Here is an 18,865-nt window from a genome sequence, read left to right as displayed (position 1 = left end):
TATTTTTGCCTAGTGAAATTGTACAAAAAACTGAAACTATTTAGGCTCAGTCAAGAAACAAATAGCTGCTCATTTTAAAAAGTATAAACAAGAGGTTTAATAAATGCAGTGTTACAAATACCATTCTCCTAGATGAGTGTGCTTTCAAAGCAGTTTCCCTTGAAAGCAGGGGATATTTGCACTGCAACCTGTGCCCCCCAGCAAGCGTTTTACCCAAGGAATGTAGCTCTAATTGCCAAAGCTCCACAGGAGCCCCAGGAGAGTTGTTGAACAGATCATTTAGTTAGTCTACAAGATGCAAATGTACCCTGTGCTCTGTTTGACTTCAGACTAACATGACTGAAGACCTCTCATAACTCATGCCAAGCTCAGCCCGATTTCCAGGGTTAAGAGTTCTCTCACATTTGGCAGAATCTCAACATAGGCCAGAATTAGGTATAAATGTAACAATACATAAATAGGCAAAAGTATGAGGATTTTCAGATGCTGAAGATAAATTTTAAATTCCCACCTCAGAATCTTTGTTGGTGCGCAGGTCATTGTAAGCTGGGGGAAGGTGGCGTGGCATGTCCTGCTGCAGAATTCAGGGCCCTTTGGCCCCATTGGCAGCGAGCTTGCCTGACCACAGCTTCTCCTGGACATTTGTTCCAGACTCACTGACACTAGCAGACCCCTCCCCAACTGTTGGCAAACCCCTTCCCTGAACTCCTTGCAGCCTCCAGACCCACCACTGATGCTGCCTCCAGTTCCCTCACTGCCACTGCTGCACTGGCCAAGGTGGCTACCCCTGTGCTCCACACTGGATCTGGCATGCAAGGCACCTCACAGTTTGGATCCAACTGCAGTCCCCTGAGTTGAATACCCCTCCCTTAGAGGTATCATAAAAAAATAATCTCTTTTGCACTGGAGACCTGACAAAATAACACATTTTGCCATGTATGCAACAAATAACTAAGGCAAAGATAATGCTAAGGTCAGAAAAGTTTAGGCTGAATTGATTCTATCCAAACAGCAGGTTCTCACTGAAACAACACAAAAAAGAACTGACATGATCCCCACAAAAAGTATTATGACTTGTGAGAAGGTTTGTTTTCACTGGATAGGAATCAGAATTGGGGGCACGGATGTTTTTTCCTGTCCTGGTTTGATTATGCATGCGTCTCAAACATTTTAAAAAGGACTCTTGGAGGGGCAGAGCTGGGTGAGACAGCCCATGGAGAAGTTAAACTGGAGCTATATTTAGGCAGGCAGAGACTACAGGGTGTATGCCACTCTGGTGTACTGCCAAGCTTCATGCACTGTCAGGCAGTGTGCCAAAGGCAAAGTTCTCCAGCCACTCGAGAAGTGGCAGTATTCCAGAGCGGGGCATCCCTGGGCATCTTCACTTGATACTGACATTGGGGCACTGCACATTTAGATGAGGATTGTTATTAAAGCAGTTCAATTTTGTCGCACTCAGTACTTATGGATTAAAATACACTGGTTATTTAAAATTAAACCTGCATTAACAGCTGCCTGTTTTAACCTGCAGTAAGGTCTCAGTCCTCAAGGTTTCATATACTTTAATAGTTCTGTCTCAGGCAGCCAACTGTTGTAATGCTGGAAATTTGCAGCCTTTTCAAATGATGAACAGGTTTTATTTAAATTTAAACAATACCCATTACTTCTCCTTTCAAGTTCCTTAGTTTTCACCTCCCCCCAACCCTGTTACTTCTGTTTCCCCTTCCTCTTCTCTCTAGAACCTACTAAGCTTTCCTTCAGGTAAGGAGTTTTCTCAACCTTGACTGGATTCCAAAACTGGATCAAATTGCAAAATGCACTGAAGTCAGCTATCCCCACCATTATCTATCAGCTCAATCTTACATCTGAATGGGCTGAACCAGAGTGTAGCCCTTCTCCCTACCACTTTCTGAAGCTCATGTATCCCAAATGTCCATTAACTTAATGTGGCTGAGTATGGAATAATTTTCAGATAGTATTACATGTGCATATGCTACTCTGAAGGCTGACACTAGTTTTCCACTAACATTCTGACTTTCAAGCTTCTTTGAAAAAAATTGTCCAGAATGAAGTTAATCATCCTGAAGCATGTCCTGTTATCCCATTTTTTTTTTACTATAGAATTTAACAGAATTTATAGAAAGATGTAGATGCTATAAATTCTATGGATCTTAGGCCTTCCTACAGACACAGTAAAAAGGTAAGGACTTTTGCTTCAATCCAATGGCGATTTAATTTATGACACAGGGGAACAATATCTAGATTGGAGTCCCTTTACAGAGAGAGTGATTTTTTTTTTGGACTTGCAGAGCCACAATCAGTTATGCAAGCTGTGCCAAATGTACCAGCTGTATGACAGTGCTTTATAAAACTAGGGGCCTGGTGGGCTTCCAATTTTAAACAATGGGTGCATTATATCATGGAATAGAGTCTGTGATCCCCATAATTTTGTACTGTAACTTTTAATCCAAGTAATTTTAGATGGACAGGAAAGGAAAAAGATTTGTGCTAACTTCCCTCCCACCCTTCCTAGTATACATATGCTAGATATTTGAAAATTGTATATTTAATTACTTTGTGATTACAGGTGTCATTTGTATTAGAAATTTAGGACAGAAGCAGACTACTGGTCATCAAATCCAGTCCCCCATTATTATATACATTCACATCATCATATACTCCCTCCCACAAACTTAATGATCTTAAAGGTAATTAGATATCTTGTCCAGGCAGCAGCTTGGAAGGAGTTAATGAAAGGCTTAATCACTTGTAAGTAAGCAGTCAATTTGAAACAGCTGCTGTAAAAGACTGAAGCCCAGACAGGAGGGGGCAGCAGGTGGAGAGGTTGCTGAATATGCAACATGGGAAAGAAAGAGGTCTAAGCAAGAAAGGTAGGAGGGTAACAGTCCTTAACTATCTTCACTAGGTCCCAAGATCTTGCAATTCTGGCAATTTGGACTGCTTGTAGGAATTTCATTTATTTTCTAGTTTTATAAAAGTACAGAAAGTCAGAAAAGAACTCAACTGAAGAGGTATGCAAGTTTCTCCAAACAGTGCTGGAAGGGAGGCCAAATGGTCTTCTTTGCTTATTTGACAAACAGAAACTAGTTTGCTGGTCAAGATATTCCTTTATTTAAGGTTCCATGTAGAGGAACTGGACTACCTACAGAAGTGGTCTCATATTTTAAAAGCCCTGAACCAATATATCAGGAGGTCAGTGAATGATCTTGTTGTTCACCCTCTACTGAACTTCAAACATTTTCCTGGTACTTTTAAACAAGTTTGAAACGCTAAGCACTAGCCAGAGAAAAAACGCCAAGCACTAGCCAGAGAAAACCTGTTATTCAAAGTTTCCAGGATGTACACGCATATTTTGACATTCTAACTTTTGGTAATTTTAAGTTAAAAACTTCCACTATAAGCATGACAGTATCTAACTTTCCATTTAATGGTAACAAGATGCTACAGGGTAATACCTCATTTGATTTCAGTGTTGGAAACTTTAAAACACTTATTCTGTAGATCTTCGTCAGTTTTGAAGTAGAAGATATGCGTCGTAAGCTAAAGCAGTAGTTCTCAACCTTTTCTGTATCAAGACCTATTTGCAAAGATCTATGGCCTGTCCTGAACCACACCCTCCTGGCCCTGCCAGTGCCTGACCCCTAGTCCTCTGCCCCCCTTCCCCGGTCATGCTGGTGCCCCTCACTTCTGAGCTGCAGCCCCCAGCCCTGCCAGAGGGGCCCATAGCTTCCCATGTCTCACTCGGGCTGGAGTGCGATGGCTGCTGTGGCTCCAGCTCATGCAGGCAGCAGTGGAGCGAATCCGGCTCTGGCACGGGCTGGAGGAAGGAAGAGAGGGGGCCTATGACTCCCTTCCTGCCCTGGACTGGGGCTGCCATGCCATGGCAGACAGCCTGGTCACAGCCCCTCCCACCCCCCAAGCAGTGTCTCATGGCTACCACGCCCCCATGAGCATGGGTATCAGCCTTGGTGCTGCCAGGCCAGCCATGCAGCTCTCCCTTGCCCTCTTCCCCTGCGGAAAGGAGCAGGTGCCTTCCCACTGGCCCTCTGCCCTGCTATAGTCTTAATGCTTTCCCAGGATTTGCTTCCAACCCTTAGAAATATTCTTGCGACCCATTTTTGGGTTACCACCCACAGGTTGAGAAACGATGGGGTAAAGCATTCAAGAGTTCAATTTCTATTCCAAGTAAGTGGCACAACTCCACGCACACAGAGTGTCTGCTTAGCAAATGCACATACATCACTATATTATATATGCGCACATTTATCTCTATGTGTGATTGTAGATTTACAAGTACACAGGTGGAAAGGAATGTTTAACATGTATAAATATGGATATTTCTGGGGCTTGAATTAAGCTTTAAGACCAGATGATACAGGATATAGATAACTGGCTAGATCTGTTTGCCTCTGAGTCACTGGTATGAATTTAGTCTACTCTGAGCATTCAGAAAGATGATTACTGTTTGACAGTTGCCTCCTGACATTTGTAAATGCAGTTCTGTTTTCTACTGAACAGGTGTCCTCATCTAAATCACACCTGTTAATGGCCTTGGTTAAAAACAAAAAACAAAAAACAAAAAACCTAAGCAAACACAAAACCCAGGAAGGGATGTGGTTGTCATGGGGGAAGTAAATTACCTTGACATCTGCTGGGAGGAGCAGTCAGCCAAATCCAGCTGCTCACATAGGTTCTTAACCTGCATGCAGGACCTTCACCTAACACGAGGTATATAGTCCCACTAGGGGGAATGCCTTACTGGACCCAGTGTTGGCTGCGTAGGAGGACATGGGTGGGAAGCTGCAGATTCATGGTCACCTTGGGGACAGTGACCACTAATTAACTGAATTCACCATACGGCATAGGTTGGGTAAAATAACTAGTAGGGTGGAAGTGCTTGACTTTAGGAAGGCTAACTTCAGTGTGCTTAGGAGTCTAGTCAACAATGCACTGCAGGATAAGAGTATTGGCAAGATGGGAGTTCAGGAAGGGTGGTTGTTTCTAAAGAAAGTGATCCTACGGGTGCAGAGGGAGACAATCCCAGGACGAGGGAAAAGGGGGAAAGGAGCCAAAAAGCTTCCTTGGCTAAACAGGGAAATCTACGGGAGCCTAAGGACAAAAAAGAAGGCATACAGGCGGTGGAAGCAGTGGGAAGCTCTCAAGGAGAAGTATACCTACTTGGCCAACACTTGCAGGGAGGCACTTAGAAAAGCCAAAGGAACTACAGAGCTGGCAACACAAATTAAGACAACAAAAAGGGGTTTTTTTTAGATATGTAGGAAATAAAAGAAAGGCACAGGGCAGTATAGGACTCCTACTGAACAAGACAGAGCAATTAGTGACAGAGAGGGGGGATAAGGCTGAGCTCTTCAATGAGTTTTTTGCCTCGGTATTCCTGAACACAGCTCAAGATAAGTCTCCCCTAATTGGTTCTCAGACGGGCATCAGAGGGACACCAGCCCACCAACTGTTGACGCTGACTTGGTGCAGAGTCACTTGAATGGACTGGATGTGTTCAAGTCAGCAGACCCAGACGAGCTGCATCCAAAAGCACGGAAGGAACTGTCCTATGTCACAGCAGAACCACTAGCATGGCTGTTTGAGCGCTCGTGGTGCTCAGGTCAGGTCCCCGAGGACTGGACTGGAAAAGGGCCAGTGTAGTCCCTATTTTCAAGAAGGGAAGGAAGGAGGATCTGAGTGATTATAGGCCAGTCAGTCTCACCTCCATCCCTGGAAAGTGATAGTCTTTGAAAAGATTATGAAGGATCGTTTTTGTGGGAGTCCAGCACGAAAAATAATGCAGCAGGGAAACCAGCATGGATTTGTGGCAGGTAGATCATGCCTGACCAATCTGTTTTCATTTTATGAGAGGGTCACAAAATGCTTAGAAGCAGGAGTAGAGGTGGATGTCGTTATCTTGGATTTTAGCATGGCCTTCAATACAGTATCTCATCCCATTCTCATAAATAAAGAGGCTGTGACATAGTTGTTTACACGGTCCAGTGGGTGGCAAATCGGCTTGGGGGTCACACCCAGAGAGTGGTAGTAGACGGGTCAGTACTGACCCAGAAGGATGTGGGCGGTGGGGTCCCGCAGGGTTTGGTCCTTGGACTCGTACTCTTCAAAATCTTCATCAGTGATTTGGATGTGGGTGTGAAGAGTACTCTGTCCACGTTTGCGGATGATACTAAATTGTGGGGTAAACTGCACACTCTGGAAGGTAGGGAATGATTGCAGGCAGACCTGGACTGGTTAAAAGAGTGGGCAGCACACAACAGGATGCAGTACAACAAGGACAAGTGCAGAGTGCTGCACCTAGGGTGCAAAAATATCCAGTACACCTATTGGCTGAGAAATGACCCTCTCAGCAGAACAGAAGCAGGAAGGGATCTCAGCATCATAGTGGACTCCAAGATAAACATGAGCCGTCAGTGTGATGAAATCATCAGCAAAGCTAACCGCACTTCATCATGCATTAGCAGATCCATGACAAATAGAACCAGGGAGGTGATACTTCCCTTCTATGTGGCATTGGTCAGACTGCAGTTGGAGTACTGTGTCTAGTTTTGGACACCATACTTTAAGAAGGATGTTGCCTGTTACAAACTAGTCAGAGGGGACCAGCAGGCACTGGGGGGAGTCCCTGTTCCCCCGAGCACTACCAGGAGTGACTAGAAATAATGGTCACAAGCTGGCAGAGAGTAGATTCAGACTAGACATCAGGAGGTGCTACTTCACTGTCATAGATTTCATAGACATTAGGGCTGGAAGGGACCTCGGGAGATCATCGAGTCCAGCCCCCTGCCCAAAGGGCAGGAAGTCAGCTGGGGTCATAGGATCCCAAAAGCTGGGGTCATAGGATCCCATCAGCTGTCAGGGCGATTAGGATCTGGAACCAACTTCCAAGCAAAGTGGTGCTGGCTCCTACCTTGGGAGTCTTTAAGACAAGACTAGACAGTCACTTTGCTGGGGTCGTTTGACCCCAATACTCTTTCCTGCCATGGCAGGGGGTCGGACTTGATGATCTGCTCAGGTCCCTTCCGACCCTACCAACTATGAAACTATAACCTTGAGAGGGTCCAGAGGAGGGCTACTCGTATGTTTAAGGGTTTGCAGGCCAAGCCCTATAAGGAGAGACTGAGGGACTGGATCTCTTCAGCCCCCACAAGAGAAGGCTGAGAGATGATCTTGTGCCCACCTACAAATTCATTAGGGGGATGCAGCAAGGGATCGGAGATGCTCTGTTCATCAGGGCACCTCTTAGGGTAACAAGGAACAATGGTCACAAACTGACACAGAGAGCAGATTTAGGCTAGATATCAGGAAAAACTTCTTCATGGTGAGGGTGGCCAGAATTTGGAATGGGCTTCCAAGGGAGGTGGTGCTCATCTGACCCCAGCACTCTTTCCTGCCTAGGTAGAGGGTCGGTCTCGATGACCTGTTGAGGTCCCTTCCGACCCAAGCATCTACGAAGTGAGAATAAAGCCCCCATGAAACACCTTCTTAAATACATGGTTGTATAATGTGGAAATTACATTACTTGCACGGTACCTTTTAGGACTTCAATTTTGCCTTTTTAAAAGAAAGACTAGTACAACCTAAATTTGCATTTCTGATATAGATGCGAACAAACCATATTACTTTCTGAACTATGTAATCTGAAGTAGGTTCACCTTATTTGTAAAAGTTGTTCATGTTTCACCCAAACAACTAAAAAAAGGAATGTAAAATACTTACAGTACATGCATAAGCAGGTTTTAGAAGGATCGAGTCATTGGTTTAATTGGCAATCTATATTATTTTAAAGTTTCTAACCTGAAGCTAGAAATCAACAAGAAGTTCCATAGTACTACATCTGCCACTGCACAACCACAATAAAGAACTGAAGGTTTTAATACCTTTTTTGCACTTTCAGGTCCTGCTTCATCGAAGCGAAATCTGACAATACGGAAATCTTTGCAATAAATAATTAATTCCGTTGGATTAAATTTAAGTTTCTGATTGGGACCCAGGACCTTCTGTTTCCTCTTTGTGTCATTTACTGAAAGAAAGAGAATTTTATTTTTTTTAAGGATAGACAAAATATTTATACAGCAAAAATACAGTTAGCAAGATGCATCCTACCTTTCAAGCTGTTCAGCATGAATCCTCCTGATAAAAACATTTTAAAATGATGGACTATTGGAATGTCATTAACTGCAAATATACAACATTATCCTTATTTGCTCAGTCTGTTCCTGCCATTGGTTAAGCATTCCAGTTTGGCTCCTTTGCTATGGTACCTCAACATCTGTGACATTCATTCTACTTTAATGTTATTCCCCACCCTGCTACAGCCCTGAAACCTTTTTCTAAATTCTCCTTTGTTGAAGGACAAATGGCCAGCAGTCCTCTCTTTAGGACAATACCATCATTACTGGGCAAAGTACTGATGTTTATTAATACAACATCTTAGCTTTGGGGAACAGCACACAAAAGTTAGCAAACTTCAAAACCACAGATTTTAACATTTAAAAAAACCCAACTCTTCTCTTAAAACCAGTAAGATTTTGATATAACAGCCCACCAAACATAGTCAAATAACAAAAGATTAGAAACAGAGATTTAGCAAAGCCTGTAATGGACCTTCACAATTCCGCACCTACCCCATACAGCTCACAAGAGAAACAGGGTATTTGTGTTACTGAAACACTACAAGAAGCACCTGAGCCAAAAATGGGCTTAATTATTTGTTTCTCAAAAGACCAGATAAACTGCAAGAAAACAAACATGGCCAAACCTGCAGAGGCAGTGATCACATTTCTCTATGGCATCTTAATCTGTTCCAACCAGACAAACACCGTAGTTTGACAACAGAACACAGTCCTTACTAGTAATGTTTAAAGTATTTAGGGATTTCTTGTAACTGTAGATATTCTTTAGCTTAGATGGTAAAGCCGAGGGAACAGTTATTGCATAAAAACTCCCATATTCAGTTGTTTGCAAGTATCTTCAAACTTAATTAAGAATTCCAGCTTGTTGCTTGCGAGATTAGCCAGGCCAAGTTCCAAGAAGCCCAGGGAAAGATAAAAACAACACACTTGCAAAACACAGGGGGAACTTATTTTTGTCCAACGTAAAGCTATTTCTCTACCTGTAATCCTGAACATGAAGTCATCAGACACAGGTATTAAGCTGAATGCTACATATTCCACCCCTATACATAAAGCAGCTGGGGTGCAGTTTGGGAGGCCAGGGTTGGAATTCCACAATCAACAGAACCCTGAGAGGTTTCCAAATATAATACTGAATCCAGACTTTCATGCCAGAAACTCCAATAAACAGTGCAACTGAACTGCCCCCAGATGCAAGTGAAAGGAAGCATCAGGTGCAAAACAGCAAAGCTTTTTCCTTTTGACCATTAGATGTATAACAAATACTCAAGTAGGGCAAAAAATCTCAACATGTTCAACATAAATGGCACAAGTTACACAATCAGGCAGCTTTAGTCTGCTGCCAAGAATTTGACAGGTTGTTTTCTAGTCATTATTGTTAGCAAAAAAGAAAAAAAAAAGATGCTGTTTGTTTTGTGTTTTTAGCATATGCTTCAAAACTAGAGAAATCTGGGATGAAATGAGCATATAACCTTTATAAAGAAGAACAAACGCCAAACTGCTCAATATTTTGAGTGGGAAATACCATACGGTCTGAAACAAACTACTGTATTCTTTAACAAGGGTTAAAATCATAAGCAGATTAATAAATGGGTTCCCTTGGGAAACAGTGGGTTTCCCCTTGCAGGTGGGCAGCATTCTAGCCTGAAGGGCCCTGCTTGGGGCTGCCAGGAAAGGGACACGGGGCTTGTGTGCATGTGCGTAGCTTCACACATGCATGTGGTCAGGAAAATATGTGGGCAGCATGGAGAGCAGCTCTCTGCAGGTAAGTGTATGGGGACGGGGCAGATCAAGGCCCCCATGATGAGGGTGGGAGTGGGGCAGGGGACTCTGCTCATCCAGAACAGCGCATGGGATCTAGAGATGGGGTGGGGAGTGGGATGGTACTACAGGCAGCTTGTCCAGGGGACACGGGGGGTGGGAAGGAGGGCTGCTCCCCACTGTTGTGCACACCCCCCTGGGAAGGCATGGGGGAACATGTGTCCCCTCTAGCTGTGTGTGTGGGGCAGACGTGAGCTGCTCGCTGTGGGTTCAGGGCTCTCAACTCTGCTATCTTTGCCTTGGGGGCCCTGCGCCAGCTGCATGATCCCTGCCTACCTGGCAGCAGTGGGGTGGGAGGTGAGTTGTGCCTTCTACTGCCAGGTGGGCAGGGGATGTGCAACTGGCATGGGGCTCCCAGGGCAAAAGCACCAGAGCAGAGAGCCCCAAGCCCACAGTGGCAGCCTGCGTCTGCCCTTGTTCCGCTTGGCTTCGCTCTGCCCATGCCAGTGAGGAGGGAAGAGAGGCGGGCACGTGCCACCCTACTCCCAGCCTGGCCGGGTCCACCCGGTTTCCCCTGCAGGGCACGGAGGCCTGCCCTGCCTTTGGCAGCACCAGCACCAGGAAGGGAAGAGGCCCCTCCCCCCACTGGAGCTCAGTGCCCCAATAAATCTTAATCAGTCATGGGTTAAAATGGCAAAAGATCATAGACAAAACTGATTTCTGTGACAGAAACAGAGATGTTCCCCCATGCTAACCCTAGAGTCTGGGTGATTGTGAAAGGCTCTCCAAAGGCAAGAACCTATGCCAACCTTCAAATTTTTCACAAAAGCTGCTTGTTCTAAGATTGGATTTTTCACTCCATTGAAAAAAAGATACATAAAAATCTCTCCCCACTGTGGGAAATAATATTTATTATTGAGCATATATTATAAAATCAGGACAAAACTGTAATCAGGAGTAGACTCACAGTTCTTGGGACCAGCTTGTATCTCAACAAATAGATTATAACTCTCCAACCTAATATTTAGTTTTCTGGGGAGATTAAATTTATATGGTACATATGTAAAACAAACATTGAAGTTGTTACTGTTATTAATTAAATTATTTCAGGATCAATGTAGTGCCTTTCTTTCAAAAAGTGGATTGAAACTATATGATCAGTCTGTGAGTTAGACATATTTGCTACTACCATTTTTTTTTTTTTTTTATAACTGTGCCTTAATGTAGCAAGCAATGGATATTTTCACCTTGAACGTACAAACATCCTTTAAAGCTTTTCCCCATACTTAGCTATCTGACATACCTGTGACAATTTGTTCAATGCATGTTAGTGGGACATCATGTTCACCAAGAAGGAGGTTTTTATAATGGAATTTCTGAAAGACAAATCAATGACAAAAAGTGGGAATTTGGCAGTAATATTTTTAGCCCTATATTTTACAAACATAGTTGAGAGAAATCACTGTTGACTTAGATAAACACAAATAACAAGCCAGTATTTACTGTGTGTTTGTCAACCTCATCACAAATCATAATATACTATAAAGGTGAACACAATGCAAGGTGGAAAAAAAATACTCCTGCCATTTAAGATTTAAAAAAAAAGTTACTGCAATTATTAAAAAAACAACCAAACAACTTGGAGACCTTTCAAGAGAAAGAACGAAGCTTTATTTTTATATTGTTAGATAAAATAAATCAAATAAGTGGTTCCTGCTGGAAGTAGTTATAAGTCTACATATGTACATAGTTCACTAGACAGGTTATGCTGCTCTGAGAACACTAAATGAATAAGATGATGCAGTTAGTTATTAACTTCTGTTGCTTCATATGCTTTTACAAATGCAGAAAGTATAAGCAGCTTTATTTTATAGACAACTGAAAACTTTATTCTCTATGAATTTAGTCTAGCCTCAAAACAATTAAACTAGAGCAGAGAAATGTCACCAGACAAGCTTAAATCTACCTAACTGGACCACAGGTCACCTAGAGAACAGTGTTTGTTGTTTATGGTTTTTTTGGTAGAAAAGAATGAAAGCCAAGAAACAACTGAATAGCAGAAATGGCTCTGACAGGGTAGATTTACTCTCTGTAGACCAAATCAAAGACGCATAAGCTTTCATAAACAGCAACTTATGCATTTGACACATTAATGGAAATGCAACACGTCTTACAGTTCTTGATTAGAGGTTCCCAAAACTAGAACAATCTTTTGGCTAAAAACAGCATAAAGCTTCAAAACTACTTGTAAGAAGGTGCAGCCTCCAGAGAACTGAAACCCCAGCTTCAAGTAGGCAGCAGTTTACAGGTTACCTGGCCAGAAGGTTGGGAGACAGCTGCAAATGATAATTAATGACCAAGGGTGACCCTACAAAGAGGGTTAAAAGCTCCAGAAGCAGAATGGGAGAGGGAAGGCTATGCTGCTGAGGAAGTAGTACAGTCTGACTTACTCTGAGGGTCAGAAGAAAGGCTACAGGTTTTGGTCTGTCTGTATACCTTTTTGTTTCATTTGTATGAGACAAGTTTGCCCCCATGAAAATAAACTGCCTGGAAAACCTAGAACACAGAGCTGACTGGCCTTGAGAAGGAAGCTGGGTGAGTGACTGGCTTACACTGCCACAGCAAAAACTGTAAAATTTTGTTTTTGTTTCATATACCTATACATACAAAATAAGCCACAGCCTTTTGTTGCATGCGCTAGCCATGACTGAACTAAATTCCTTCAAAACTTCAGAAATTTGGTTTTGTATGTATAAAGAGAGTAATTATGAAAATCCTTAAGTCTACTATAAAATGTGTTTAATGTAGGACTCTTCAAATGTTAATATTGTGTTGTAATGCGTAAAATTACTAAGGTTGTGATCCTAGTATATTTTTTGTCTCAATGAAGCAATGGTTTCCCCCTTTGCTGTTAAAACAATCTTAACTGTCACTTTTTGTCTGCAGTGACATGATACTTCTCCCTTTAAAAACAAACAAACAAAAACCCCTGTTCTCTTACTGTCTTCAGGGAGATGGATACATGTTATATCAGAAAACCGGGGGTAGAAGGAATCTTGTGGAAACTATCTAATCCAACCCCTACTACTAAGGATCACATATGGCAAAGCCATCCCAGACAAACAGATGTCTGATATGCACTTAGAAGTCCAATGAAGGAGATCCCACAACTTTCAGAAGTTGGAAGTTGTTCTTAAACTTCTTTGCAAAACTGATGCTAACTTAAAGCTCTCTCTCTCATTCTCACTCTCTCTCACTATTAAAGAGAACTCTTTAAAACATCATTGCCTAAAGAAGTCAAATAGCTGGAAATAGACAGGTGGACTTCCATCATTAATTCCCTCTGCTTTAATACTGCAGTTGAAATGATGTGCTCTAGTAAATACAAATAGGGTGAATTTGGAGTGGAATACCAATAATGTCTGAATTGGCTATTTAATTTCACCTTTGAAGTTCTTCACCTTTGTTTTACAACATGCTGCAAGTGAGAGTCTAGGAGATCTAGTATTATTTAAATAAAATTATTAATAAAATGGAAGTAAATAAAGTCACAATGTGTCAATTATGTGAAGAAAAAACCCCAAAAGACATACCTGAAGTGGCATAGGATCATCTGTAATAAAGGAAGTCTTGAAGTTAGTGCAAACCAGTTTCCCCCACAAATCGTACTGACTTGTATCTGTTGCAATGCACTTTCTCACAAAATTAACTTCGTTTACCACAATTTCACCTAAAACAGACAGAGAGAGAGAAAAAGTGTAAGGTAAGAAAACTTAAAATTTAATGACAAATGACCATATTGTTTTACATTTTTCAAGTAGTAGACTAGAAGCTATAATAATTTAAACTTGAAATTTAATTCTGTCTAGCTGAGATGGGCTCATTTTAGCAAAAAGGTCTTCTCATTTTATTAGGGCTAAAATAGAGACTTAAGCAGTAATACCCCCCCCTTCACTGCAAAAACTCAGCCATTGCTCTAGACAATGAGATAAACTGCCATCTGTTTAAAAATTAGTAATAGTTTAAAAGAAATACTTCATTTAAAGAAACACTCCAATAAAATCAAGAAATCAGTCTCTAAAGACTTCTTTAAAATTATATTCAAATCTCTCTCATTTTTTCTTAGTCTGAAGGATACAAACTGAGGCAATTGTCAGAAGTGAAATTCTCATTTACACATCTAATTCTTTATTAGTCCTCATTGTGAACCCATAAAAGGAAATGGAATAAACTACAAACACGTTAAAGAAGATGTTACTCCTTTTCAAAGCGTCTACTGTCAGTTGCTAATGAATGACGTTAAGAAATCTGTCTAGCAAGAGGTTGCTTAACATGAATATATGTAAATTTATTCATGACTTCCTGGACAAAGACTTCTAGTAAGAAGAATCATGTAAAAAAAATCTACCCTTTAAGAAAGGAATATATAGGTAGAATAGAAGACAACTCAGTAACACCCGGAACAGAGGTTTCTATAATTAAATCAGTGACAATACCACCCTTGCTTTCGGATGTGCAATCTATCACTTACTGCTGAGCTGTCCAACTTCAGAAGGGCCACATGCCTTAAGGATTGCACCAGTAGGGGCTATACAAAGGCCACACCAAAGCAAGCCAGGAGCCATGTAGGCACCTGCTGCTGCACCATATGCCCATAAGTGCCCCTCTACCCACCCACACTCTGCACCATGTGCTCACCCACCCCCAACCCCACCTCCTACTTCCTGTGCTGTACTACACTGCTCCCTGGGGCAGGGGCAGGCTGAGGAAGAGGGAAGGGGAGTCCAAAGGTTCCAGCTATTTTTGCAGCTGCAGTAATGAGGGGGGCATAGTAGCAGAGTGGGAACCCAGGGGTGCTCATAGACCCCAGGCTGTCACTTTAACCGTCCTAACTAACTAAAGGTCCAGGCATGTAGAAAGTTCCCTTCCACGTCTGAAAAGTCATATTTATTCTATTACTCACTTCTGCTGGCTGTCAAACGTGACAAATCCAAAATTTAACTTTCTAGTGATTTTTGTTCATTTTTAAAAGAAAGTCTGAAGGGTGGGGTAGGGAGAGAACCTTAATCATGAGCGATTTCGTCATCTTGGGCAATTAACTCTTGTGGCTTGAACTGGGGCCTGGAGAAGTTCGGCATTTCCCAGGTGAAAACCTAGCTGCTCATTAGACTTTACCACTAGCTGCTTCATTTATTGGTGCTAAGTAGCAGAACTCATGGACAGAATTAAAGACAACCTGAATAGGTCACCCATTGTCTACCTATATGTCAGCAGAGGATTAGCTTTGCAGAGTATTTTCTAATTTTCACTCACTATACTTAAAATTTAAGAACAAAAAAAACAACATTTTAAACACATGAATTTTGCAAAGTATTCAAAATTGGGAAATACAAAAAAACATATATATACATGAGGTGGGTATGTGTGGGGGTGTATACACCCTGCTGTTGTATTAAAATCTATGTACAGGCTGCTTTTCCCACACATACAGAACCCCTGCCTCCATCAATAAGCTGCCTGGGAGATTAACTAGGATGGTATAGCAAGAGACTAGTTAAAAGATGCACAGTGAACAACACATGGGATGGCAAGAAGGGAATATGGTTTCATGGGTACAGACAGCTGAAAGCAACTGCAGGAAACTAAAGTACATCCACACTCTACAGCACAGTACTATGTAGAGAGACTTGAGCTGGCTGGGATACAGGAAGCAGTCTAGCTGTGTTAACGGAGCATTTTGCCCAAGTTAATTGGCCAATTTCAGGCAGCACGAGCCAGCTCTAGTACCCAAGCAAGTTCAGTTAGATTAGGGATTGATACGTGTTACTGCACTGTCATGGAATGGCCCCTTGCATTCTATCCTTGCCTCTGCTAAAAGAGCTCTCTATGATGCTGGGTAAATCAAATGGTTATTAACTGCTTCTTATTTTACTGATGCATAAATGGAGAATTTTGATTTTTTTTTTTTTCTTTTGGAAGGGCTTAACTCACAGTTGGAAGTAAAGATAATGGGAGCTGTGCTTGGAACTTGTAAAGTGCTGTATAATGCCAGGTATGCTGAAAAACATTGCTCAGTCCAGCTACAGTGGGGCAAAGCTTTGAGAACTGAAAGCAGGGACTCTTTCTTCTGTTTCCCTGTTGATTGCCCTGCTGGTACCTTACTGTGGAGGAGGAAGCTGACTAATATTCAGAGGTTGAACTGTACATCTTTTAATTAATTTCTATGCTTCAGGTCCCCATCTGTAAAAGGTAAATAAGTCCCCTTCACAGGATGTTAAGAAAATGTATTAAGACTCATGAAGCACTCAGGCTATAATAATGTCCACCAAAGACATAAGGAGGAAAACAATTCTCTCTTCAAAGCAGAACTTGGAGCATGCAGGTAAATATGTAAAGGGGCTACATGCTGAAAAAGGGAAAAACAAAATACTGAACTGATGTTCAAGTAATAAGCATTGTCCCTTCCATACACTGAAAGACATGGGGTGCTGGGGGAAGCATGTGTTCATGTAATTAAATATTACTTTCAAGGCACATGAACAAGGGGCCACAAAACAACTATATAGATGTCTATTATTTTTGCATTTGGTAACTTTTGAGTCCTTGACTTTGCAACTGCCATAATTAACAATTTTTGTATGTTTTCTTTGTCGTCTGAAAAAGCAAACCAGAAACAGCAAAGTCCACCATGGAGCATCATGTGGCATCCCAATGAATCATCAGCAGGGTTGGGAGCCTTCAACCATGTCTATGTTGCTTCCCTGCTGCGCCTGGCACTACTCTGAAAAAACAAGATCTACCTACTCCCCCTTCAGATGCCCAAGCCTAGCAGTTGGGCAATGCATACAGGTTCTAGAAATCACCAGCATGCATGCTCTGTTGGCACTTTAACTTTCTGTCCTAGTCTCCCTCAACTCTCCGACCACGTTGTCTCTCTCTGCCTACCTTCCCCAACACTCCACTGGTTTGCAGAATTAGTTTCCTTGCCCAGCCAGTCCCAGTCACTTCTCCATCCTTTGCCCCAAGACCCAGGCTTTGTCCTATTCCATTCTCTGAATCAGCCCTTTAAAGCTCCAAATCTGACTTGTTACCTCTGATTTCTAGATGGGCAATTTCTTCCTCCACACTATCAGGTGCCAGTAAAATAGTCAGCAAGGAAAGAAGAAAAAGTCCCTGCTCTGAGTTCTTGTAACTTCACTCTAGCAAGATGGAAGTTGTCATTGTGAGAGAGCCCAGCTTCATCCCTATAGCCCTGGACAGAAGCATCCTTAGCTCCTTTGAGAATGCCACAGTCTTGTCCTATTTAGGTGCAAAGGCACGTTCCATACTTCAGGATCACTTGTAAGGTACCAGCAAACACTATGCTAAATTTCTCTTTACATTTGTGACAAACTTCAGCTATTTGAATGCTATGTTCCCCCCCACACACAAACTACATTAATTTTAACTATGCCATCTTAAAACTAGTCAATTCCTACAGACTCCTGATGCCATATGTACCTTTCCCCCACAACTCTGCCCCCCAAAATTGGGGTGCATGTCATAAGGAGGGAAGCTGATTTTTTTTCTGTAGAAGCACCTCTCTGATTCCTGCTCCACAATGCAGCAGCAGCAGCATTACTATCCAGATGGCTGAGGGAGTCCATTGACCTAATGACTCTTTGTCTATTATGCCAGAGGTCTTAATGATCACTTCTCCTTTTTTATAGTTTATCACAACTAATCAAACTAACCTTTCTCAGGGGAATTCTGCTATATGCTAGCTGTTCCTCAACTCTCTTCTACTTTACAGTCTTTGGAACTCTTTTTTTCCCCCAAAATCAGAGATCCACCACAGAGACCAGTCTTCAGCAGCAGCTGCCAGGATTTGTTTCTAATTAAGCAGGAAAATGAGGGTAAGTCAGCTGAAGATTAGGTCTACCCCTGCTCCATGAAGCCTTATCTGAAAAAACCCAAAAAACTCTTCCCCCTTTTTTCTGCCTTACCAAAAACAAGGTGCACGTCTTATTTGGAGATATACTGCGTGTGAGAAAACATGGCCATTCTTGCTCTTCTCTTAACTTATCCAGCTAATCAGTATTTTTCTAACTGGTGACCAGAACTCGCCACCCTATAAGGTTGGACTAGAGCTGCAGTTTAATATATCTAATCTTTTGAGCATGGTATCTTTTCCTGCTCTGTCAAATGGCACATCTGTAGGATGTTGATTGATTACAATTGTTAAGGATTCTGTTTTAGTTCTCTTGTTTATAGCATTTAAGAGTTGTACTAATGAAGTATCTCTGGTAATTTTAAGGAACCTTCAGTATTTCCCCCCCCCCAAATTAAGGAACCTTTTTTCCTTCCATTACTATTCTTACTATTTGCAAAACCAGTTCCCATTTTACCAGTGAGAATCTACAACATTTGGAATATACCCAGATCATAATCTTCATTACAGCCAATCCTCCTTGCTTCCTCTACATCTTCTCCAAATTTGCAGAGCAGCACAGAAACCTTATTATTCACTATTTCAAAATAACTTCCTTCTGCCTTATTTTTCACATCTGAAATGCATACCAGATCTTTTGACTAATAACTTCCCTTCTGCTCTACCCTATCCTGCTCAACATTTACGTTAGGTACTAAAGTCACTAATAAGTCTGTCCATTTTGAACTTTGGAGTTAGGTTATCTAGCCTCTTCAAAGCAGTTAGTATGCAAAATAGTATGCTTTCAACCTCAACATTTAAGCATTTCTGCAACCAAACGTCTGAAAGTTTAAAAGCAGATGCCATTTCCAAGGGGCCCAGTGAAAGTTTCCAATATATTCTGATCTAAATACTTACTCAGGGTTTTAGTATGGATTCATCATTCATGTGATGGCTACAGAGAGCAATATGAAGAAGCTTGCAAACAATTTCAGCATCGATTTAGGAAACTGACTGAATA

General features: G+C 41.9%; 1 protein-coding gene across 1 annotated transcript in view; it reads right to left on the bottom strand.

Moving 5' to 3' along the window:
* MTMR10 (myotubularin related protein 10) overlaps window positions 1-18,865 on the bottom strand; it is a 71,585-nt gene that overhangs the window by 27,790 nt on the left and 24,930 nt on the right. Inside the window, exons 3-5 of the mRNA XM_090028139.1 lie at window positions 13,529-13,665; window positions 11,239-11,311; window positions 7,920-8,062 (exon numbers count right to left, since the gene is read on the bottom strand). Coding sequence (XP_089884265.1) covers window positions 7,920-8,062; window positions 11,239-11,311; window positions 13,529-13,665 — 353 coding nt within the window. The remainder of the gene's footprint in view (window positions 1-7,919; window positions 8,063-11,238; window positions 11,312-13,528; window positions 13,666-18,865) is intronic.

This window comes from Crocodylus siamensis, chromosome 15, assembly GCF_052110815.1.
Source record: "Crocodylus siamensis isolate JL-2025a chromosome 15, ASM5211081v1, whole genome shotgun sequence".
Classification (NCBI taxonomy): Eukaryota; Metazoa; Chordata; order Crocodylia; family Crocodylidae; genus Crocodylus; species Crocodylus siamensis.
The sequence above is the reverse complement of the archived record's forward strand: the minus strand, read 5'-3'. Positions and strand labels throughout refer to the sequence as shown.